Source organism: Bos indicus x Bos taurus, chromosome 7 (genome assembly GCF_003369695.1).
Source record: "Bos indicus x Bos taurus breed Angus x Brahman F1 hybrid chromosome 7, Bos_hybrid_MaternalHap_v2.0, whole genome shotgun sequence".
Classification (NCBI taxonomy): Eukaryota; Metazoa; Chordata; class Mammalia; order Artiodactyla; family Bovidae; genus Bos; species Bos indicus x Bos taurus.
The window spans coordinates 10,495,392-10,520,295 of NC_040082.1; the positions used below are offsets into that span (position 1 = coordinate 10,495,392).

The 24,904-nt window shown below is 41.9% G+C and overlaps 1 protein-coding gene across 1 annotated transcript in view; it reads left to right on the top strand.

Annotated features, from left to right (window-relative positions):
- Positions 1–24,241: 24,241 nt before the first annotated feature.
- Positions 24,242–24,904, top strand: part of ST8SIA4 (ST8 alpha-N-acetyl-neuraminide alpha-2,8-sialyltransferase 4) — a 103,534-nt gene continuing 102,871 nt past the window's right edge. The window contains exon 1 of the mRNA XM_027545529.1: positions 24,242–24,699. Coding sequence (XP_027401330.1) covers positions 24,587–24,699 — 113 coding nt within the window. The 5' untranslated portion in view covers positions 24,242–24,586. The remainder of the gene's footprint in view (positions 24,700–24,904) is intronic.

Sequence of the window (24,904 nt, forward strand, 5' to 3'; positions counted from 1 at the left end):
AAGAGTTATTGTGAGGAAGAGAAGGTGTGGGTTAAAGAAAATAGAATGGGAAATATTCAAGAGGTTGAGATAAAGGGAAAAATGGCGTATTTGTCGTATTCTGTTGTTGAATCTCGATCGAGTACCTACTGTCTCAAACCCTTACTTGCCAGTGGCACAGAAGGAGAACTGTGAAGCCTTGTGAGCACTAATGACCGCAGGTACTGAGTCACATGTGAAAACCCTACAGTTACTGTGTGATAATTAATTAGCAGTTTAAGTCACACAAGGGCTAAGAGACTTTTTTAGCCTTAGCTTGTAGTGTAAACATTGCTAAAGAGAAAGCCATATTATACACAGTGAGGATTAAATAATTAAACTTTGTTAAAGGAGTTCTTATTCTGCCTACTGCTTCCCTGCTGGCTCAGATGATAAAGAATCCTCCTGCCAATGCAGGAGACCCAGGTTTGATCCCTGGGTCGGAAACATCCCCTGGAGAAGGCGATGGCAGTCCACTCCAGTATTCGTGCCCAGGAAATCCCATGGACAGAGGAGCCTGGTGGGCCACAGTCCATGGAGTCGCAAAAGAGGTGGACACGGCACGGCGACTAAACAACAACAACAATTCTGCCTCCCAATCCATAGCAATCAGATTAATTTGTTTTTTTTTTTCTTTTTTTTTTTTTTTTAATTTCCCTTATCAGTCTTAAGGCAGGAGCCAAAAAACGAATGTGTTCCTGACTGATTTGTGAGGAAATTTCCCTGGCTACTTTATTTTCTTTTTTCTCCCAGGATACTTGAATATGTAAAATTCCTGTGCTACCTTGATTCTTATCCTCCACCCTCAAAAACAAGTGCCCTATCTGGTGATTAGGAACATTTTAGTCCAACTCTTTGGAGAAGGCAATGGCACCCCACTCCAGTACTCTTGCTTGGAAAATCCCATGGACAGAGCCTGGTGGGCTGCAGTCCATGGGGTCGATGGGAGTCAGACACGACTGAGCGACTTCACTTTCACTTTTCACTTTCATGCATTGGAGAAGGAAATGGCAACCCACTCCCGTGTTCTTGCCTGGAGAATCCCAGGGACGGGGGAGCCTGGTGGGCTGCTGTCTCTGGGGTCGCACAGATTCGGACACGACTGAAGCAACTTAGTAGCAGCAGCAGTCCAACTCTGCAGTCACACTGTCTGAAATGAGGGATAGAGAACAGGACCTTGTGCCTTTTGTGTCTGCCATACGCCGTACTCTCCAGGAGTCAAGGGTTACTGAGCCACCTCGGTAATCGCATTGTTCTAAACACTCATTCAGACATTTTCTTTAATCTCTGAACATATCATAAAATGGCTGATTCATTTGTCATTTTATTCCTTCATTTTTCAGAATAACATGCAGACTATTCTTATAGCTCTCCTACCACGGTTTTATTTCAATGTTTGGAAACAACACAAAGGCATATGTAAACATTAGAGTGAGTAGATGATGCTACAATAAATATCAACGAGATCTATTTTCATTAATCATCCATTCAAATGTGCACTTTCAGGCTTTCTAGATGAAGCTATCTCCCACAATATGAAAACATTTAGGTAAGTGTTGGTGAACGTTATGTGCAGCCGTGTGATAACTCATGAACATTTATATGAATCTTTCATTGCCCATCCAAATAAATGCCACATTGAGCATTCAATATGTTTGAATGTGCAATCTCGCACAAAAGTATCCTCTTTCTTTAAACCATAATGTTACATATTGCCTTACCATCTGGCTTTTAATATCGTATTAGAATGTGATTCTGCACATATCATCTTTGGGATTTTGTGCTATGAGCCATGGGATGCTCCTATACACTGCTGTCTGGATCAGTGGACCTGCGTTCTGTTATCCCACTGCAAACAGAAGGAAGAACAGAGGTGCTTGTTACTTATATCAGGGTCTCTTACTTTGAGTCTTTTAGTTAGTGAATCTCAGTGTCATTAAGGGTGATCTGAAAATTAAACATTACAAAGCATTTCCAAAATCAACAATTGGCTGCTTCACACAGCAATATGAAGAAAATCCACTTCAAACTACAGGTGATATTTTTTTTTCCTTCCCTTCTTTTTATTTTCCTTTAAACCTCCAAGAATTAATTAAACAGCCCATTTTTCTAAAGCCTACTAGAGATACTGGGCTTGCTGAAGTTAACCATTATAAGAAGTGTCAGACATAATCTGCCTTTTTTTACTATAAAATCCTGGGTTTCTTGAAAGGAATATATTGTCTTTCTCAGAAAAATGTAAAGTAACAAAATTCCAACATTCGTAAGTTAAAATAGCTGTCATGTGTGCCAACACTAAAGACAGTACAGAGTAAACCTGATGAAACTTGAATCAACTTCATAACCTCAGAAACTACAGTCAAAAACAGGGAAAAATAAAGGTCCTAAAATTCTTATGAATGCAAAATCAAGGAATGACCAAACAGTGCAATGCCATTTTCAATCACTTTCTATAGTAGATGATACAGTGTGCCGCCCAGACTCCCCCTGCAAGACTCTGCTGGAGAGGGTGTGGAGAAAAGAGCACCCTCTTACACTGTTGGTGGGAATGCAAACTAGTACAGCCATTATGGAGAACAGTGTGGAGATTCCTTAAAAAACTGGAAATAGAACTGCCATATGACCCAGCAATCCCACTGCTGGGCATACACACCGAGGAAACCAGAATTGAAAGAGACACACGTACCCCCGTGTTCATTGCAGCACTGTTTATAATAGCCAGGACATGGAAGCAACCTAGATGTCCATCAGCAGATGAATGGATAAGAAAGCTGTGGTACATATACACAATGGAGTATCACTCAGCCATTAAAAAGAATACATTTGAATCAGTTCTAATGAGGTGGATGAAACTGGAGCCTATTATATAGAGTGAAGTAAGCCAGAAAGAAAAACACCAATACAGTATACTGGCACCCCACTCCAGTACTCTTGCCTGGAAAGTCCCATGGACAGAGGAGTCTGGTAGGCTGCAGTCCATGGGGTCGCTAAGAGTTGGACACAACTGAGCAACTTCACTTTCACTTTTCACTTTCTTGCATTGGAGAAGGAAATGGCAACCCACTCCAGTGTTCTTGCCTGGAGAATCCCAGGGACGGTGGAGCCTGATCGGCTGCCATCTACGGGGTCGCACAGAGTTGGACATGACTGAAGCAACTTAGCAACGCATATATATGGAATTTAGAAAGATGGTAACAATAACCCTGTATGTGAGACAGCACAAGAGACACAGATGTATAGAACAGTATTTTGGACTCTGGGAGAGGGAGAGGGTGGGATGATTTGGGAGAATGGCACTGAAACATGTAAATTATCATATGTGAAATGAATCGCCAGTCCATGTTCAATGCATGATACAGGATGCTTGGGGTTGGTGCACTGGGATGACCCAGAGGGATAGTATGGGGAGGGAGGTGGGATGCAGGTTCAGCATGGGGAACACATGTACACCCGTGGCAGATTCATGTTGATGTATGGCAAAACCAATAGAATATTGTAAAGTAAAAATACAAATAAATACTGAAAAAAAAAAAAAAAAAAAGACTTGAGACTCTCATTCCCACACCTTTGTGGAACACCAAGAGCTGTGTCCCTCTCCAGAAATTTCCTTCAGCTCAAGTAAGCATCTAAACTCAGGTCGGCTCCCATCCCCAAATGGTCTCAAGGAAGGCCACTCTAAAGGACCACCCCAATTCCAGTGCTTCCTATGAAACTATGAGTTTATCTTGGTAACTCACTGAAGTTCAGGTTCTCTCTTTGCCCAGTTCTAGAGTGTTTATATCTAAATATCGGTATTAAGGGCACTGCCCAAGACACCTTGTTTTTTGCTGTTGTTGTTGTCTTTTTTGCCCCAAACACTTTCCACTTGAAAATCTCCCACTCATGGTCTGTTTTCCAGAGTTCTGACTTAAAACAATGTGTCAGCAGTGGTCCAGGTTAATAGTTCTTAATATGAGTTGTTGAAGCTGGATGCTCTGGCAGCAAGCTGGCAAGGAAGACTCCGTCAGTGGTGGTAGGCACAGTCCTACAGTTTTTGCAGTGAATTTATTAAATCCCTCACCTTTGGTGAATTGCTTTGGTATACACTCACAGGTACAGTATCTCCGGCTTTTGCGTGGCTGAGGAAAGTATTAGTTAGAAGGAAATCATGCCAGGTGTCTCTTATTGCATGACTTTGATGCATCCGAGAAAACCAATAAAAGGCTGTGGGGGATTAATCACCAATTGAAGGTGAAGTATAAAATTCAGAGGGCCTCCTTGGCAGCTTATAAAGGGACTCTTATCTCCTGCAGCTAGAGACAGGGAAAAAAACTGAGTATTCCGCCCAGGAATTAATTACAATAATAGCAGAGAGCCTTCCAGAGAAGATTGAATTGTCAGTCTTTCCTGCAAAGGTTGTGCCAGTGATAGATCCCTGGTTGGAAAGACTGAGATCCTGAGGCTCGAGTTGGGGACATTTGGGTTGATGAACTCTTTATATTAACTCCAGATCCCTTAAATCATCTTGACTTTAAGAAGAGGCCTGCTCCTTCCTAATAAGGGCCTGCACTCCTCCACTGCTTGAAAATTACTGAGTGATCACTGCTTCACAAGGAAACATGAATACCCCTCAGCACCTGGCTGTTAGCTCCCCTTTAGATTCCAAGCTGGGGAAGTGCTGGGCAGGTGAAAGGAGGCAAGGAATTATGACCCCCAGGGCACCTCCCAGCAGACTCCTCGTGGGTCCGCAGGACTTAGTCATATACATGGAAAGGAGCTGGGAGAATCTTACTGAGACTGCGTCCTGATGGTCCTGTATCAAAAATAAAACATAAGATTGGATAACAGTTCCTTGATTTATTAAGAAGGGGAGAACTGTCTTGCGATAAAGGGTTTGGCAGCTTGACAAGATCTCAAAGGACATGTCAAATCAATGTTAAGATAGATCTTGGAAGCTTGGAGATAGTGAAAGCCCATAATAAGTAGAGTAGAAAAGTCAAAACAGCCATGGCTGACGTGGGCAAAAGGGAATTTTAAAAATTAATAAAAATGGCCAAGCTACTGGATTATATACAGCCTGAAAACCCACCGGTTAATCATGTCCTGAAGGAGAGCCTGGGATACTCCTCAGTTCCAAAAGCAACAGTGAAATTCTGGTGCAGGAACATCATTGTCCTTGAGAAGCTCAAGGACAGCTATTGTCTGTTGGCAGGACTCAGGGCAATAAAATACTGTCATAGAGCCGTGTTCTCTGCAGATAAGAAGGATGATGGAATCTTGAAAATACAGAGGTCAAAGGTAGCAACTGACCATCAGAAGCAGCGTGGGTGCAGCTGCCGTGATGAGTAGTGACACAGGTATGGCTGCCACAGGCGTTGCCTCTCAAAGAGTTTCCCTTCAGACAGCATGAAATAATGTTAATACTACTAGTATGAGCCTCCCCCAACACATGCTAAGACTGAGACTTGGGACTGGCTCCGTCACTACCCAGCAAGCAGAGGAAATGCAATCCTGAACAGAAGGTGGGACATTGACCTGAGACACGGCCCGACCCCTCATATTCACACAGGTAGTGATCTGTGAAAACAGCCTTGGGGAAGAGAACACCTTTGCAGATGTGATGGGGGCAGAGAGGTGTCAACATGGAATTCAAGTGACCCACTTGGATGCTCCTGTTGCAACTTTCCTCTGAAATAATTGTGAAGAGACACAAGCAGGAAACTTGTCCTGGGGAGATGATGATCACCAAGAGGTTAGAACCATCATGAATGGAGGTCCGAATGAAACCACTAGATAAGCCACCGAGACTTTCAAAGGTGCCTGCCTAGGGTGAAACGGGGAGGCAACAGTGAGTACAGGGTATGGCCCCATGACCAACAGCAATAACAGACGCTATTTGTTCAACCAACCACTGCCACAGTTCCCCTGCCACAGTCCTGCCAGGACCCCACTTCCTATGAGCTGATCCCAGCCAATGAATGATTATGGCAGAAACATCAGTGCCTTCCAATGGGCTACTTTGTCTTCAGGATTCTCCATAGGCATGACTGAAACTCTCATAGACTTGTACTGAAGGCTGACATTTATTTTCCTACCCAGCCCCTCTTCCTCCCCTCTTTCTTCAAAGGGTAAGCCTTGCATAACAGTCTGATGGACCCCCCTGCCTCCTGATATTCCTCACAGTCCAGTCCTCCAGTACATCTTTTGCATGTCTAATCCTGTCTTAGCTTCTGCTTCTCAGAGGAAATGGGCTAACACATCTGTGATCCCTAAGAGAAGGGAAATGCTTGAGGTGAGCCTCATGTTCGCACTAGTTGCTGAGTGCATGCCACTTTCTGAATTAAAGTGTAAGGAATTAGAAGCCAAACAGAACACAGTTTGCTGAAACACAAAGTTGAAAAATCTCAAGACCAAGCTAGGAAAGAATAGTACTGCATAAGTCCATCCCTAGGGAGCTCAAGCACAAGATAAACAAATGTATAGCAAGATAAATAACAAAGATTCACTGCATATGGTAGATGGAGATTGACTGGAAAGGGGAACAAAGGGCATTTCCAGGATGATGGAAATGTTCTATGCTCTGATCAGAGTGCCAGTTATTGCTTATAGACTTTACCAAATTCATCAAATTGTACCCTTCATAATAGTACATTTCACCAAATGTCAAGTATTTTGATATATTTATTAATTTATTGGTAATGAAATAAAAATGACCCTTGCCAAAGTGCACAATGGACCATGAGAGTGAATAGCCAACTCACTGTTACACTTTTATGAATACCTCAATTCTCATATCTAATTGCTCCTTTAAGTAAGTCTTTCTACCCTGATCAGACAATTATTTAGGGTTGTTTGTTTGATGTTCAAGAGTTTTGAAGTCTATCTTCAAAAGATATAAACATATTAATTTATTATATTTGAAGTGAAGTGAAAGTCTCTCAATTGTGTCTGACTGTTTAGGACCTGATGGAATTCTCCATGGAATTCTCCAGGCCAGAATACTGGAGTGGGTAGCCATTCCATTCTCCAGGGGATCTTCCCAACCCAGGGATTGAACCCAGGTCTCCTGCATTGCATGCAGATTCTTTACCAGCTGGGCCACAAGGGAAGCCCATTACTATATATACATGTTATTAATTTAATGAGGCAATATAGTTAGGGGAAAACTCTCCAAGTTTAAGATTCAGGAAGTGTATATTATGTGAATTTTCTAGAATTACAGGATAGCTACATAGTTGTGAATTCATAAATGTAACTTAAATGGGATAAGTCTGCTAAATAAGAAACATGCCAATCAGAAAGGGTCAAGATTAAACCAGAAATACTACATGCTGCTGCTGCTAAGTCGCTTCAGTCATGTCCGACTCTGTGCAACCCCATAGATGGCAGTCCACCAGGCTCCCCCGTCCCTGGGATTCTCAAGGCAAGAACACTGGAATGGGTTGCCATTTCCTTCTCCAATCCATGAAAGTGAAGTCACTCAGTCATGTCTGACTCTTAGAAACTCTTGAAGATAAAAGTTTTATCAGCCAAGGAATAGACTTACGGAAAGAGAGTTTTGGCCATCAGCCTTCAAATACATTAGCCCACATCCCTATGCTGAAACAACAAAAAAAAGCTTTGCTCTTTGACACATAGAGCTTTTGTGTAGTGATGACAAAATTAATATGTCAGAGTCACTAAATTTGGTGGCTAGACATTGGATCATGAATAATTTACTGTGGAAGAGTTGCCACTTTGTGAAGGATTTAAGGTATGGACTAACAAACCTTTCTTTTCTAACAGTATTATTCCCATTGCTTCACCTGTTTTTATTTTCTGTGATTTTTATAGAAAAAAATATTGCTAACATTTATTCTGTCTTTAAATCTCGTATCCCTTCAGACTCTACAGACTTTGTCAGCTTGGATCTTTATCCATGATAGATGCAACTCTACCTGCCCAGTATGGATTTATCTCCTGAGTATTCATCTCTTAATGATTTATTATTAAATCTTATCTTTTGAGTAAGCTATTAGATCTACCAGTGGTAGGTCTTATTTTTCTGCTAAATTTTTACTTTCTTCCTAGTAAGGGATTTACCCATCCTCATTATGGACACATAGCATGCAAGTAGGTCCCTACAGTACTAACTCATTGATTTGGGTCTTGGCTACACTGCAAGCTGTAGCTAAAGTAATGTGAAAACAAAGCATACAGAAATATCTGAGGGGAAGCTTAGGAGACATCAAGAGTTCCTGCCAGCTGCCTTTCTGAATGTCCCAAATAAGGACAGCTCCCTGAGGCTGGAATCTAGAAGGAGAAAACTTGTGGATCAGAACCACAGAACTTGAGCCAGGCCAACGACATCTACCATGAGCAAGACCTAAATATATGTTGTTGTGAGCCACTGTGATTTGGGTGGGGTCGCTTGTTATTAACAAAGCTTACTAATAAAATTCATACGCTGAATTAGGAAATAATCAAAATGAACACTTGTGTCAGAAAATTTGAACCCATTTTAGCTGATATATCACATAAGAATGAAGAATAGGACTTCCCAGGTGCCTCCGTTGGTAAAGAATCCTCCTGCAATGTGGGAAACCTGGGTTCAACCCCTGTGTTGGGAAGATCCCCTGGAGAAGGTAATGGCAAACCACTCCAGTATTCTTGCCTGGAAAATTCCATGGACAGGGGAGCCTGGGGCCTGACAGGCTACAGTCCATGGGTTGCAAAGAGTCGGACACAACTGAGCAACTAACACACACACAAACAAAAATAATTAAGCAATTTAAAATTTACATTAATACAAATAAGAAAAATCTTAAATATGGCAGCAACTACAGTCCAAGATTGCTAAAAAATGATTTTTTTGTCTTTTGGTTATAATTATTTAAGATTAAGTAACTAGTGTTCTCATCGCTTAATGAACACCTGCATTTGAAGAGAGATCCCTTTTTCTCCAACAAGTCCTCACAAATGAAAGCTGTTCTTCCTTGACATGTCGTATAAATCATGGACAGTAATAGAAGAAATATCCTTTTTGGTTCCCCATTACATATGCAAAACATCTCTTCATATCCTCTGATGCTTATGCCATCAGTAGTATCCTTCTCTACCACCTCTGAGGCTGTCATTTACAGAACACGGACTCAATGGACACGAGTCTGAGTAAACTCCAGGAATTGGTGATGGACCGGAAGGCCTGGTGTGCTGCAGTTCATGGGGTCGCAAAGAATCCAACACGACTGAGCTACTGAACTGACTGAACTGAACAGAACACCTACTCACTAACCATAATTAAAGGCCTGCTCAACTCACTCAGTCCGTACTGACTCCTCTTGTCCTCCTTGGTGACTTCAAATAATCATCTAAATGATCCATCTGAAACCCTAGTCTTTGCGTTTTGTCTCATCTCTAGCAAAATTTGGTTTCACCTCAATTTAGTCTTCCATTCCCATAGATATTCTGTATCTTACACTGCCATTAGCTTATTTTCCCCTGAAGTCCACACTGTTAGTATCTCACTCTTTGAGTACTGACTCTACCTTTTGAACTTTGTCCTGTAGCTCTTTAAAATTATTTCAGTTCAGTTCAGTCGCTCAGTCATGTCCGACTCTTTGTGACCCCATGAATCACAGCACGCCAGGCCTCCCTGTCCATCACCAACTCCTGGAGTTTACCCAAACTCATGTCCATTGAGTTGGTGATGCCATCCAACCATCTCATCTTCTGTTGTTCCCTTCTCTTCCTGCCCTCAATCTTTCCCAGCTTCAGGGTTTTTTCCAATGAGTCAGCTCTTTGCATCAGGTGGCTAAAGTATTGGAGTTTCAGCTTTAGCATCAGTCCTTACAATGAACACCCAGGACTGATCTCCTTTAGGATGGACTGGTTGGATCTCCTTGCAGTCCAAGGGACTCTCAAGAGTCTTCTCCAACACCACAGTTCAAAAGCATCCATTTTTTGGCACTCAGCTTTGTTTATAGTCCAACTCTCACATCCATACATGACCACTGGAAAAACCATAGCCTTGACTAGACAGACCACTATCTTAAAATTTCATCCTCTTGAGTTATAGACTTTACACATCTGTACCCCTTTTTAAAAAATGTTTGGAAGTATAGTTGATTGACAGTATTGTGTGGGACCATTCTGCTTTGATTCGCCTTTTTCCCATATTAGGTTTGTTGGCCCTTTCAACCCTTGTTAATCACTGTCAACTCTTTCCCTTCGCCATTCTTGTCTGGCAAAACCTCAACCGTGGTTGAACGCAAGTATATATATTCTGTGTTTGAAACCTGTATAACTGAGCTCAACTGGAAGTAGGAAGTAGTCATATAACCATACAGTCATGTCTCTCCTTAAATTCATGAGCTAAAGCCTCAAATAGACAAGGATTGCCTAAAAATAATGCTACATGTCCTAAATAAGTTGGCTTTCACAGGCTTTGAGATATATATATATCTCAGAAATTTGTTTTCCTCAAATGCCTTCTTATATGATATCTTCTATTTCACTTAATTTATTGTGCACTGTATAATGACTTCTGGCTGGCCTAACTTCCCTTGCCTTTAGGGGCTTCCCTGGCGGCTCAGATTATAAAGAATCTGCCAGCAATGCAGGAGACCCAGGTTTGATCCCTGGGTTGGGACGATCCCCTGGAGAAGAGAATGGCTACCCACTCCAGTATTCTTACCTGGAGGATTCCCTGGACGGAAGTGTACTACAGTCCATGGGGTCGCAAAGAGTCAGACATGATTGAGCAACTTAACACTTTCACTTCTTTTTCATATAATGGCTGCTGTTGTATTCGTTATTTATGTCATATCTGCCTAGCCATTTTCTGCTTCCTGGCCATTGTATTTGCTATTCTCTTAGCCTATAATTCTCCTACTGAGTTCTGTGGATTCCTATATCCCTCTCATTCAGCAAGTTCATTCCAACCATTACATCCTCAGAGAGCCCTTGCCTGACCGTCTCTTCAAAGAAAAACACCTTTATTACCCTCCGTTCCATTGCCCTGTTGACTGCTTCACACACTAATCACAATATGAAATTATCCAATAAATATTTTGGCTAATGAATAAATGAATGAATGCCATCTGCAAATCACTTGATAATAGTTTAATTCATTTTATAGTCTGTAAAATGAAGATGTACTAGTACATGTAATAGTCATTTTTTAAACTTGTAAAGTGAGGGTGTATTAGTACACATGATAGTGTATGGTTTACAAGGTCTCCTGTAGGATTCTAGCCATTTCTTTAATTAATACCTTAACTGTAAGTTGTGAATAACTATCACAGGATTAAGTGGATAGTTGAATCCTAGTTGTACTGGCAGTTTGACATGTCTTTTTATGCTTGTTCTACCAGGTGTTGTCAGAGAGCTATCTAAGACTAGTTTTAAGGCTTCCTGTAGGTGACTTCATCTTCAAAGGGATCACAACATCCATGGACAAGAATCCATTGCCCAAATATCTCTGCTCACCTTAACAGACCTATGACAGATATCTCTAATACCAAGGACACATGTTCAAAACCTTCATAGGTTCTAGGTTAGTCTTCCCAGGAATTCTATACATCATAAATGTTGTAGTCATAGTCCACTCACATCAGAGAACTCCCTGTAAACACACTACTCTGTCAGAAAGATTGTGAGTGGATAAATCCAATCAGTGTTCTTCTTCCTATCTCTTTCTAAGAATGCAGTCAAAAGGTAAAGAGTTTCACATTTAGGTCACACAGGAGGGATAAAATTGCCAGATATTTTTGATCTTCCCAGTAGAATTCTAAAGCACATTTATTTATTTTTCTGAGGATAGGATCACAATTGTAACTAACAAGCTATCACAATTATATAAGGTGTATATTTGTGAGCATGTGGTTAACCACAATGCCACCATTACTGCTAAGTCACTTCAGTTGTGTCCGACTCTGTGCGACCCCATAGACGGCAGCCCACCAGACTCCCCTGTCCTTGGGATTCTCCAGGCAAAAACACTGGAGTGGGTTGCCATTTCCTTCTCCAATGCATGAAAGTGAAAAGTGAAAGTGAAGTCTCTCAGTCGTGCCCGACTCTTAGCGACCCCATGGACTGCAGCCTACCAGGCTCCTCCGTCCATGGGATTTTCCAGGCAAGAGTACTGGAGTGGGGTGCCATTGCCTTCTCCGATGCCACCATTATCCATAGCTATTTACACAAAGTTTTCTGGTGTAATGTAGGGATATACGATAGTGGTAACGCGGTGTGTGCGTGCTCAGTCATGTCTGACTCCTTGTGACCCTATGGACAGTGGTAGCTGGCCAGGCTCCTGTGTCCATGGGATTTTTCAGACAAGAATACTTGGAGTGGGTTGCCATTTCCTCCTCCGGGGAATCGTTCCAACCCAGGGATCAAACTTGTGTCTCCTGTGTCTCCTGCATTGTCAGGCAGATTCTTTACCAATGAGCCACCTGGGAAGCCCCTAGGGGTAATGTAGAAGACAGATCAATTATTTATATTATGAGGCACAGGTCATATGTTAATTAGACTCATTGTTTTTCCTTTAGTCCCACAGGTGCCCTCTAGGGAATATCTATTGATTCATTCCCCTAGAGCAACTTTCTCTTCTGACAGACATTTGTAGACTTGGCATTTGAAATTTTGGTTAATAAGAGCTTTATTTTGTTACTTTTAAAAAAGTTGGTATTTTCTAAAGTTCAGTACATCAGACAGGTTAATCATGAAGTATATATCTTTTAAAGGAATCATTTACTTGAAGGACTGCAACTCAAATACCTGCAGGGACCAAGAAGTTAAAGTATAAATGAATTTTTAAATACTGGAATAAACACAAACAAGAGAGAGATGAAACAGCTGCTGCTTAACTTCACCTAATTACTACCATCAGAGTAGATGAATCTGATATTAACAAGTCTTATGATATTTTTGAAAAGAAATTTGAAGTACTGACAACTAATTTTCTGTGTGTGTGTGTGTGTGTCGGTGTACCTTATTTCAGTCATTTCCCCATTTTGTGGGAAAACAAAATGCCTTTTACAGGCTATGTTGGTTACTAGTTTGCCAGTTAATAATTACCTCAATATTATTTTTCTTTAAAATCTTCAAATGACAAATTAAAAATAATTTGAAATGTCTGCTTCACAAAATTCAATTTACATAGAACTGTTCTGTGTTATAATGTGTACATCAAAACAATATTTTCCAGAGATACTCACTGAATACTATTATATCTGGAAAGAGATAGACTTACACAAATGATTTTTTAGCCTTGAACAATTTTTATTACTATTTCTCTTTTGCTTTTATTGTGATGAATGGAAAGTCATATAAAAAGAAGGTGGGTTCCATAAAAGAAGATATTAAGTGAGTGATTAGATTGGGCAATCTTATGAAATATAGATAATAGAAGAAAAGATAAATTGGATGAATTAGATACAAGACAGACTTTTAGAAGGTACAAAAAGATTAAAGAAATCACAATCCCAAACAGTAAATTCCCTAGGTGGTGACACACAAAATTGCCTTTCAAGTGACCACTATTCAATAGCTGAGCAGTTTGAAGTGATATTGAGCCTTATGGTTATTCTTGTCCTGGTAGATAGCTTCTCCCATTACCATTAAGCACAGAAAAACAGCAAACTGAGAACACAAAATGTATTGCTAGGTAATAAGGTAGGGCATCTGGAACTTGCCAAAACATGTATGGGGTGTGTGTCTGTTTATTTTAACATTCCAGAGGTGTGTGCAGTAGGAAATAAAACACCAGGAACTACATCTAAAAGAAATAACAGTTTATAAACAATTAAAATGTGAACTGTGAGCAAAAGAAGTGCTTATTTCCAATTGAGATATGTTTGCCAAACAGAAGTTAAAAGATGTCAGAGAATATTTAAAATGGATATTACAACTTAAAGAATATTTGTCTAATAGTACATAAGAATTGTCTCTTCTAAGGACATTCATGTTTTGAGATTAAGTATTAAAAGCAAAGGATGATATAAGTGACATGCATCACTTAAATAATACGTTAAATGATGGGGAAAAATTGAGAATGGCAATGATGGAATTTTTCCTGTTGTTCCAGTTATACTAGATTCATGCTTGTATCTGGTACCTAAAGTCAAAACCACTCTTGTGCTGTAAGCCTAGTAAATTTGGTTACTATGAATGAAAATAGTAACAGACAGTGAATATACATATAAAAAATATGTGAAGATTTTATGAATTTTTACATGGGCAAAACGAATTAATATAGAATGAAATTTAAAGACTAGATACTTTGTCCAGAAACAAAGAGGTTGAGTTGCCTATTGGTGAACAGCTGAATTTTCTTATTAATATGCTTCTTGTTCTTATTGATAATTGATTCATGGGTAAAAGGATTTGTTTGAATAATTCTTACTATATTGCTAGGTCATAAATAAGACCTTCAAGTAGCTCATCTATGATGGTTAATTTTATAGTTGATTAGGCCGCAACACCCAGATATTTGATCCCAGCACCAGTCTAGATGTTGCTGGGATGTGTCCTTTAGACGAGGTGGTGGTGGTGGTTGTTGAGATGTTTAGTTGTGTCTGACTCTTTGCAACCACATGGGCTGTAGCCCACCAGGCTCCTCTGTCCATGGAATTCTCCAGGCAAGAATACAGTGGGTTGCCATCTCCTTCTCCAGGGGATCTTCTGACCCAGGTAGCGAACCCTTGTCTCTTGTGTCTCCTGTTTGGCAGGCAGATTCTTTACCACTGAGCCACCTGGGAAGCCCATCTTTTAGATGAGAGTAACATTTAAATTGGGCATCCCAGGTGGCTCAGTGGTAAAGAATCCACCTGCCAATCCAAGAAGATGCAAGAGTCGGGAAGATCCCCTTGAGAAAGAAATGGTAACCCCCGCCAGTATTCTTGCCTGGTAACTTTCGTGGACAGAGGAACCTGGTGGCTGTGGCCCACCACTGGCACTGCAGTCCATGTGACTGCAAAGAGTCAGACACGCCTTAACCACTAAATAGCAACAACGTTTAAATCGATAAACTATGAGTAAAGCAAATTACCCTCCATAATGTGGACCTTAGCCTGGAAACTGAAGACTTTAAGGAGAAAACAGACCAGGTTCCGCCAGAGGGATACCTGCCCCCAGATGACCTGAGAGTTGAGCTGCAATATCAGTTCTTTCCTCTTTCCTAGTCTCCAACCTGGCAGCTTGTTCTGCAACATTAGAAACTGCCAGCTTCCACAATCATGCAACGTATTCCTTAAAATAAATCTTTTTATTTCTGTACATACACACTTTCTATTGTTTCTTTTCCTCTGGAGATTCCTGACTACTACAGCAGCATCCTCACTATTAAAATGTCACAGGTGCTGGCAAGGAACGCTTGGAATTTGAAATGGAAAAAAGAAATATCTATACTAGCATTCAAAGAGATGAGACACTTAAGCATAAATTTAAATATGCACAAAATGTATATGAGGAAAACTACTAAATTCTGATGAAAGGACTCATGAAGGAACTAAATAAAGGAAGAAATGATCCATATTTATGGATAGGAAGACTCAGTATTGCCAAGATGTCAGTTCCTCTCTGCTTTCAACAGAATCAACACAATTCCAATCAAAATCCCAGCAAGGTATTTTGAGGATATTGACAAACCAGTTATAAGTTTACAGTGGAAAGAAAAAACCCAGAATAGCCAACACAATATCGAAGAAGAACAAAGTTGGAGAAGTGAAGCTACCAGACTTCAAGGCTCACTACGAAGCTTTAGTAATCAAGACGATGTGACACTGGTAAAAGAACAGACAAACAGCTCAATGGAGCAGATGAAGGACCCACCCAGTGTATTCAACTGATCTTTGATAAAGGAGTAAAGCAGCAACATTCAGAACAGATTGTTATTTCATAACAAATAATGCTGAAACACTAGATATCAACATGCAAGTACACCTTCTGTATGCTTGTCACAAAATTTAACTTAAAATAGACAGTAGACCTATGTGTAATTTGGGAAACTATAAAACATCTAGAAAGTGACACATGAGAAAATCGACATGAGCTTGGATGTGACAATGACTTTTTAGATACAGCATCAACGACATGATCAACGTAAGAAATAGTCGATAAGCTGGACTTAGTCAAAATTAAAAATTTCTACTCTGTGAAAGTCAAGAGAATGTACTGGAAGAAAATATTGCAAAAGACATGTGATGAAGGACTGTTATCTAAAATATACAGGAACTCTTAAGCCCAGCAATTAGAAAATGAACAACCTAATTTTAAAGTGGACCAAAGATCGGAATAGATCTCATCACAGGAGATAAACAGGTGGCAAATAAACATACTGTGTGTTGCTGGAGAAATGAAACTTAAAACAACAGTGAGATACCACTACATACCTAATAAATGGCCAAAACCCAAAACGCCAAATGCTGGTAAGGATGTGGGCAACACAGTCGCATTCTTTGCTGATGAAATGGATAATAATACAGCCACTTGGAAGTCTTTCACTTCAGGTTTCTTACAAATCTAATTATGGTCTTGTTGTTATTCTTTAGTCACGAGGTCATGTCCATCTCTTTTGCAACCCCATGGACTATAGCCCACCAGGCTCCTCTGTCCATAGAATTTTCCAGGCAAGAATACTGGAGTGGGTTGCCATTTCCTTCTCCAGGGTATCTTCCTAACCTAGGGACTGAATCTACATCTCCTGCTTGGCAGGCAGATTCTTTACCACTGAGCCACCATCAGTCTTACCAGCAACAGCACTCCTTGGTATTTACCCAAATGTTTAAAACATGCCTACACACACAGAAGCCTGTACATGTTTGTAGTAACTTTATGAGTGCCCAAACTTGGAAGCAACCAAATGCTCTTTGTAGGCATTTGGATAAATAAACTGTGGTACATGCAGATAATGGAATGTGTGTGTCTGCTAAGCTGCTTCAGTTGTGTCTGACTCTTTGTGACCTATGGACTGTAGCCCACCAGGCTCCTCTATCCATGGGATTCTCCAGGCAAGAATACTGGAGTGGATTCCCATGCCCTCCTCCAGGGGATCTTTCCCAGCCCAGGGATTGAACCCTCATCTCCTATATCTCCTGCATTAGCAAGTTGGTTTTTTACCACTAGCACGACCGGGGACGCCCAGATAATGAAATATTCAGTGTTAAAAATATGAGCTTTCAAGTCATGAAAAAATATGGCAGAATCTTTAAAGCATATTATTAAGTGAAAGAAGCAAAGGGCTGCATACTTTATCATTCTAACTATATGACTTCTGGGAAAGGCAAACCTATAGATACAATAAAAAGAACAGTTGTTGCCTGGGGAGGGGGCCATGAATAGCCAGAACACAGAGGATTTTTAGAGCAGTGAATCTACCTGTATGACATTACAATCGTAGATATTATCCCATCATTTTATTGGTGGATATCATTGTACATTTGTCAAAGCAATTAGACATATAGACCACAGAATGTACAATTCCAAGAGTCAACTACAGACCATGGGGTGACAATGATGGGAAGGTGTACTTTCATTGACTTTAACAAATGTACTGCTGTGCTGTGGGATGTTGATATTGAGGCTGTGCATGTTTGGAGGTAAAGGTGTGTGTGGCTGACCCACCTGGACTCCATTGGTCAGCTCCATGTTAGGGCCACAGTCCAAGCCACCCCCATTTCCTTATGACTGAACATTTACCTACTCATAAGGAATGCACCTAAACCCAATGAGTTCCCTATCAGCTTTTACCCTTGCCTTCACCAGATCCGAAAACTGGAAGAATGTCTTTTGCTAATGCAGACGGTTAACAGTCATGAGACCTCCAGGGGGAGGGAAAACCCCTGGTCCCAGTCCCTGTTTATGTGCGTCTCACTGGGTAGTCAGGTTCTGTATTTTAGGGTTTGTCCCTTTGAATCCCTCAGTACCCCTTTTGTTGGATAGAATGCAGTGGCAAATGTCACAGACCCCAGTACCCCTTTTGTTGAACGGAATGCAGTGGCAAATGTCGCAGGATCCTCTGTATGTGAGTTACTCACAATAAACTGCACTTTCTGGAGTTGCCTGCTTTGTTTTTTGGTCTCCAAAGTTCCTTCTCAGTTTGGAGGATATTCAGTATCTCCACCTCTCAACCGCATATAGGGGCAGTCTATAACTTGCTACTCAATATCTCTGTAAACCTAAAACTGCTCTAAAAAATAGTCTATTAAAAATGTCATGGGCTATTAAAAAACCCCACTATGAGATTCCATGTGTCTATTCATTTCTTTCCAGCTGAAGTTGAGGGCACTGCCAGTAATTAAAACATGATTTACATTAAGTTAAAGGATAAAGTTGCATTTTGAAACCAACTGCCATTACTTGTATTATTTACTCATAGGGTACTGTGTAATTGCAGATTTGTGCTGAATAAAGACAAATGTGTTCTCTTTATTGAAGAACTTACAGTCCAAATATAGAATAGAAATTTAGGAGCAACTTTAATTTTTCAGGATCATCAAAACCAGTATTCTAATAGAGGGCAATAAGTTTAAAAGACACTTGTGTGGATAAGAGTTTTTACCCAACATACATATTTATGGCTCTTGTCCCTAATAGCACATTGAGAAGAATCAGACTGTCCTCAATTTGGTCATACTGTTGGTCTCTACGTATTTCTAAACTTGGCAAATGATTGTGGATGCGTATTTCATAATTCTAATAAGATGAAATAAATGACGTTAAATTATACTCTCAACACTTAATTGTTCAAATATGGAAAGGACTCTCTTGAATTTCATTGAACCATTATCAATCATTCAGAAGTGTTCACCTCTAAGTAAAAGGTGCTCTGCTTAACAAATTCAGAAACAGCAGCATTATACAATTGGAGAGTTCTTTTTTTTTCCCGGACATTTGAATTTGTCTTATGTGTTCCCATAACTAGTTCTTGGTTTGCTTTAGTTTTGCTGTTGATGGGTTTTTTTTTGTCTTGTTTGGCCATGTGAACATTGTCACCAAACTGGAAGCTTAATTCATGAAATAAACTTACTGTTCTCTTGAAGATTTTCATATTGTAACTTGCTTATTAGAGAAAACAGTTTGACATTGTGGAGGTTTAGATTAGTATGATCACACTGAGGACTATATCCCACTGTTTTCCTTTTCCATTTCTTATTCCAACAGTACTGATCTATTCCAAAGCTCCAGCAATGTATTCCTCCCTGTGTACACATATCTTTCCTATGCTTGTTGAACCCTCTGCCTGACTTGCCTCTTAGCTGTGCAAACTCCATTTATGTGTGCCCTTTCCTAGAAATCTTACCTTCCTTGCTGCCAAAAACTTAAGTGCTTTATGTGCTTCCATCCAGTAGCCTACCTACATATGAGACACATACTTCAAACCTTACTGTTAATTCATGGTGCCTAAATGTAACTTGGGCTTCCCTGGTAGCTCAGCTGGTAAGGGATGTGCCTGCAATGCAGGAGACCCTGGTTTGATTCCTGGATCAGGATTATCCCCTGGAGAAGGGAAAGACTACCCACTACAGTATTCTTGGGCTTCCCTGGTGGCTCAGCTGGTAAAGAATCTCCCTGTAGTGCGGGAGACCTTGGTTTAATCGCTGAGTTGGGAAGATCCCCTGGAGAAGTGAAACGTTACCCACTCCAGTATTCTGGTCTGGAGAATTCCACAGACCATATAGTCCATGGAGTTGCAAAGAGTTGGATGCAACTTTCACTTTCACATTGCAACTTATTTTGATTTCTTTTTCTTAATCTGTCCCCTCTGAGTGAGGGGTCTTCCTATCTGCTTAGATGCTAAATTTTATTCACTACTGTATTTCCAGGTACCTACACATTATAGGGGACTGGAATGCAAAAGTAGCAAGTCAAGAAACACCTGGAGTGACAGGCAAATTTGGCCTTGGAATACAGAATGAAGCAGGGCAAAGACTACTAGAGTTTTGCCAAGAAAATGCACTGGTCATAGCAAACACCCTCTTCCAACAACATAAGAGAAGGCTCTACACATGGACATCACCAGATGGTCACTACCGAAATCAGATTGATTATATTCTTTGCAGCCAAAGATGGAGAAGCTCTATACAGTCAGCAAAAACAAGACTGGGAGCTGACTGTGGCTCAGATCATGAACTCCTTATTGCCAAATTCAGACTTAAGTTGAAGAAAGTAGGGAAAACCACTAGACCATTCAGGTATGACCTAAATCAAATCCCTTATGATTATACAGTGGAAGTGAGAAATAGATTTAAGGGCCTAGATCTGGTAGATAGAGTGCCTGATGAACTATGGACAGAGGTTCGAGACATTGTACAGGAGACAGGGATCAAGACCATCCCCATGGAAAAGAAATGCAAAGAAGCAAAATAGCTGTCTGAGGAGGCCATACAAATACCTATGAAAAGAAGAGAAGCAAAAAGCAAAGGAGAAAAGGAAAGATATAAGTATCTGAATGCAGAGTTTGAAAGAATAGCAAGGAGAGATAAGAAAGTCTTCCTCAGTGATCAATGCAAGGAAATAGAGGAAAACAACAGAATGGAAAAGACTAGAGATCTCTTCAAGAAAATTAGAGATACCAAGGGAACTATTCATGCAAAGATGGGCTCGATAAAGGACAGAAATGGTATGGACCTATCAGAGGCAGAAGATATTAAGAAGAGGTGGTAAGAATACACAGAAGAACTGTACAAAAAAGATCTTCACAACCCCGATAATCACGATGGTATGATCACTCACCTAGAGCCAGACATCCTGGAATGTGAAGTCAAGTGGGCCTTAGAAAGCATCTCTACGAACAAAGCTAATGGAGGTGATGGAATTCCAGTTGAGCTATTTCAAATCCTGAAAGATGATGCCATGAAAGTGCTGCACTCAATATGCCAGCATATTTGGAAAACTCAGCAGTGGCCACAGGACTGGAAAAGGTCAGTTTTCATTCCAATCCCAAAGAAATGTAATGCCAAAGAATGCTCAAACTACCACACAATTGCACTCATCTCACACGCTAGTAAAGTAATGCTCAAAATTCTCCAAGCCAGGCTCCAGCAGTATGTGAACTGTGAACTTCCTGATGTTAAAGCTGGTTTTGGAAAAGGCCGAGGAACCAGAGATCAAATTGCCAACATCCGCTGGATCATCAAAAAAGCAAGAGAGTTCCAGAAAAACATCTATTTCTGCTTTATTGACTATGCAAAAGCCTTTGACTGTGTGGACCACAATAAACTGTGGAAAATTCTGAAAGAAATGGGAGTACCAGACCACCTGACCTGCCTCTTGAGAAACCTATATGCAGGTCAAGAAGCAACAGTTAGAACTGGCCATGGAACAACAGACTGGTTCCAAATAGGAAAAGGAGTACATCAAGGCTGTATATTGTCACCCTGCTTATTTAACTTATATGCAGAGTACATCATGGGAAATGCTGGGCTGGAAGAAGTACAAGCTGGAATCAAGATTGCCAGGAGAAATATCAATAACCTCAGATATGCAGATGACACCACTCTTATGGCAGAAAGTGAAGAGGATCTAAAAAGCCTCTTGATGAAAGTGAAAGAGGAGAGTGAAAAAGTTGGCTTAAAGCTCAACATTCAGAAAACGAAGATCATGGCATCTGGTCCCATCACTTCATGGGAAATAGATGGGGAAACAGTGGAAACAGTGTCAGACTTTATTTTTTTGGGGACTCCAAAATCACTGCAGATGGTGATTGCAGCCATGAAATTAAAAGATGCTTATTCCTTGGAAGGAAAGTTATGACCAACCTAGATAGCATATTTGAAAGCAGAGAGGTTACTTTACCAACAAAGGTCCGTCTAGTCAAGGCTATAGTTTTTCCAGTGGTCATTTATGGATGTGAGAGTTGGACTGTGAAGAAAGCTGAGCGCCAAAGAATTGATGCTTTTGAACTGTGGTGTTGGAGAAGACTCTTGAGAGTCCCTTGGACTGCAAGGAGATCCAACCAATCCATCCTAAAGGAGATCAGTCCTGGGTGTTCATTGGAAGGACTGGTGCTGAAACTGAAACTCCAATACTTTGGCCACCTCATGCAAAGAGTTGACTAATTGGAAAAGTCCTTTATGATGGGAGGGATGGGGGTCAGGAGGAGAAGGGGACGACAGAGGATGAGATGGCTGGATACCATCACCAACTCAATGGACATGAGTTTGGGTAAACTCTGGGTGTTGGCGATATACAGGGAGGCCTGGTGTGCTGTGATTCATCCAGTCGCAGTGAGTCGGACACAATTGAGCTACTGAACTGAACTGAACCGAAGGCATTTTCTGGTCAATAGGAATTGCTTAAGAAGGATGAATTTAATTAAATTATACCTATTACTCCATCAGCAGCAGCAAATAGTGTTTTATTTGAAATTCAGAATATGTTTGTTTACTGCTTAAACATCAAAAGTTAACTTAGCTAACATACTAACCATGCATTGCCCACTTCCTCTGCATCCTGGTACCCTTCTCACTTAAATAAGAAGCTGTTTATTCTTGCAGTTTCTGCTAGTTGAGCAGGAACTGTGATCAAGCTGCATTAATGCAAGCGGGATTTCCCGAGACATCAATAAACTCGAAAGGCTCCCGGTGGGCCACTTGTAGTGTCAATAAAGGTTCATAATTACTTGCTCCTTTGAGCTTTTTAGACCCAACTTCCTTTCACTCTGCTGTGAATAGGAGGCTGGAGACCTGAGTGGTTCTTAACTTTCTACATCTTAGCTGAAGAATGGCAAACGTCGCCAGGGTTTCCAAGTTTTTAAGCAAAGGTGTTGGCTGGTATCCTTGTTATTTTACACTGTCAAGGGACTAGAAACTTTTTGCCAGTATTGCTCCCCTCCAGCAGAGGACTGGCAGTGAACCTCACCATTTCTAAGTTCAGGGAGGTGGAAGGCCTAGGGGCCAAGGGTGGATGACAGTTGGAGCCACTGCTCAATCTGAAGGAACAAGAAACAGAATTGAGAGAGGCTCTGGGGGAAGGACTAAAAGCAGAGAGTCTGGGTCCTGCTCAGATAGATGGGGGAAATTCTGGCTTCCAGACACTGTCTCACTTTAGGACTGACTCCCCCAGGCACCTCCACCACACCCACACCACACAAAAACCAAACCAAGGCAAACTAAGTGGCTGAGGCTAGGGGACCCAAGACTTGGAGAGGGACTATAACTGAAGACTAGAATCTAGGAAGGAAAAGTGCTCCCGCCACACAATAAGGTAGAAGTCAAACAAACAAACAAAAAAACAGTAGAGGGAAAGAGAGGGTGAAAATTAGGCTAAATACACTTTACTAACTTTGAGAGAAAAGCTTGCTGTTTTTCCTTTTCCCCCTTCTTCCTCCCTCCCTCCCTTCATTTCTTCTCTCCTCCCTTCTTTCTTCTGGGTGTGTGCATATGTGTATGCGTGTATGGGTCTGTGTGTGTGTGTGTGCGCGTAAGTCCACTTGCGTTTTAAAAAGGAGATTCTGCTTTTCTCAGACTCTGATCTCTCCGCAGCAAAGTTAAAGTGGGATTGGAGTTTCCTTGACTTCTGCGTGAGGAGTTTTCAAATGGCAGCGATCGACCCTCCTAAATATCCATCAAGTCCCCGATGACACCTCTGCCATCATTGGTTCCTTGCCAGATTCTGAGCTGGGCTGGTCATCCACCACCCACCCGGAGTGGGAGATCCGCTCTTGAGCGCGTGTGTTTGTCCTTTCGGGATCGAGCGGCGCCCAGCATATCAAATGTCCTCCAACCCCCTCCTCCTCCCGCCCCCCATTCACTCCCCTCTGGAGGCTGTGCGTTTGGCTTGTGTGCGCGCGCGAGGGTGTATATTTAGCAAAGACGCCTGGAAGCGGCTACCCCTCTTGCTAGCCACCCCCAGCTCTCAGATCGCGTCTCCGATCTGTGTCCCCAGCCGCGGGGTCCTCTCCAAGCGGAAGCGGACAAGACTATCTAGGTGCGCCCTGCCTCCCAGATCGAGCTCAAGCTTTGCTGTCCCGAGAGGACCAGCTGACTTTTTCCTCGGGCGCTTCTCTCTTCCCACGGTGTGCGAGCACTGGTGCGTGCGTGTGTGAGTGTGTGTGTGTGTGTGTGTGTGTGTGTGTGTGAGCGCGATTGTGTCTGTACACGACTGAGCTCGCGAGCTTCCTCTCTACGCACCGCGCAGGCAATGCCGGCGACGTTACTCTGCAAGCAGCAGCCGGAGACCGAAGGCAACAGCAGCCTCCGCCCCCTCGGCGCCGTGATTGGCTGGCTTTGCTCATCATTTCCATGCTAGCAAAAAGGGAAGGGCCAGTGACGCCCCCGAACCCCGCTGCAGAAGCGGCCGCCACCTCCAATGCACAAGGTGTCTCTCCTGCAAAGGAACCGAAGCCCCAGGGAGGAGGCGCTGGACCGACCCGGGCAGAGCTGGAGGGAACCGCGAGAGAGAGAGCCCCGCGCAGCGCTCGGGTACCAGCCGGAGGTCGGCCGCAGAGGACCCTCGAGACCTGCTGGGGAGATCCCGGCTCCACGGTCTCCTCGGCTTTTACAGATCTTGCCCCCCCGCCCCGCGACTACCTCTCCCCCTAAAGGAATCTTTCTATGAAGAGGAGGTGAGGGAGCTGGGGCCACCAGGAGTTTCCCGGGCACCCAAGATGCGCTCCATCAGGAAGAGGTGGACGATCTGCACGATCAGTCTGCTCCTGATCTTTTATAAGACAAAAGAGATGGCACGGACCGAGGAGCACCAGGAGACGCAACTCATCGGGTAAATGCAAAGCTTCATTCTAGGATCTGACAAAAAGTCCAGCCGTGAATGAGATGTGAATTGAAGCGATCGAGTGAGGGTTGGGGTTGTGTTGGCGGTGGGGTCCGCCTGTGAGCGCTTAGTCTGGTGAAGTAAATAACAAAGGATGTTGTTGAGGTGTGTGATTTCTCCACGGCGGGTTCTCAGTAGGAGTTCAACTTGCCCT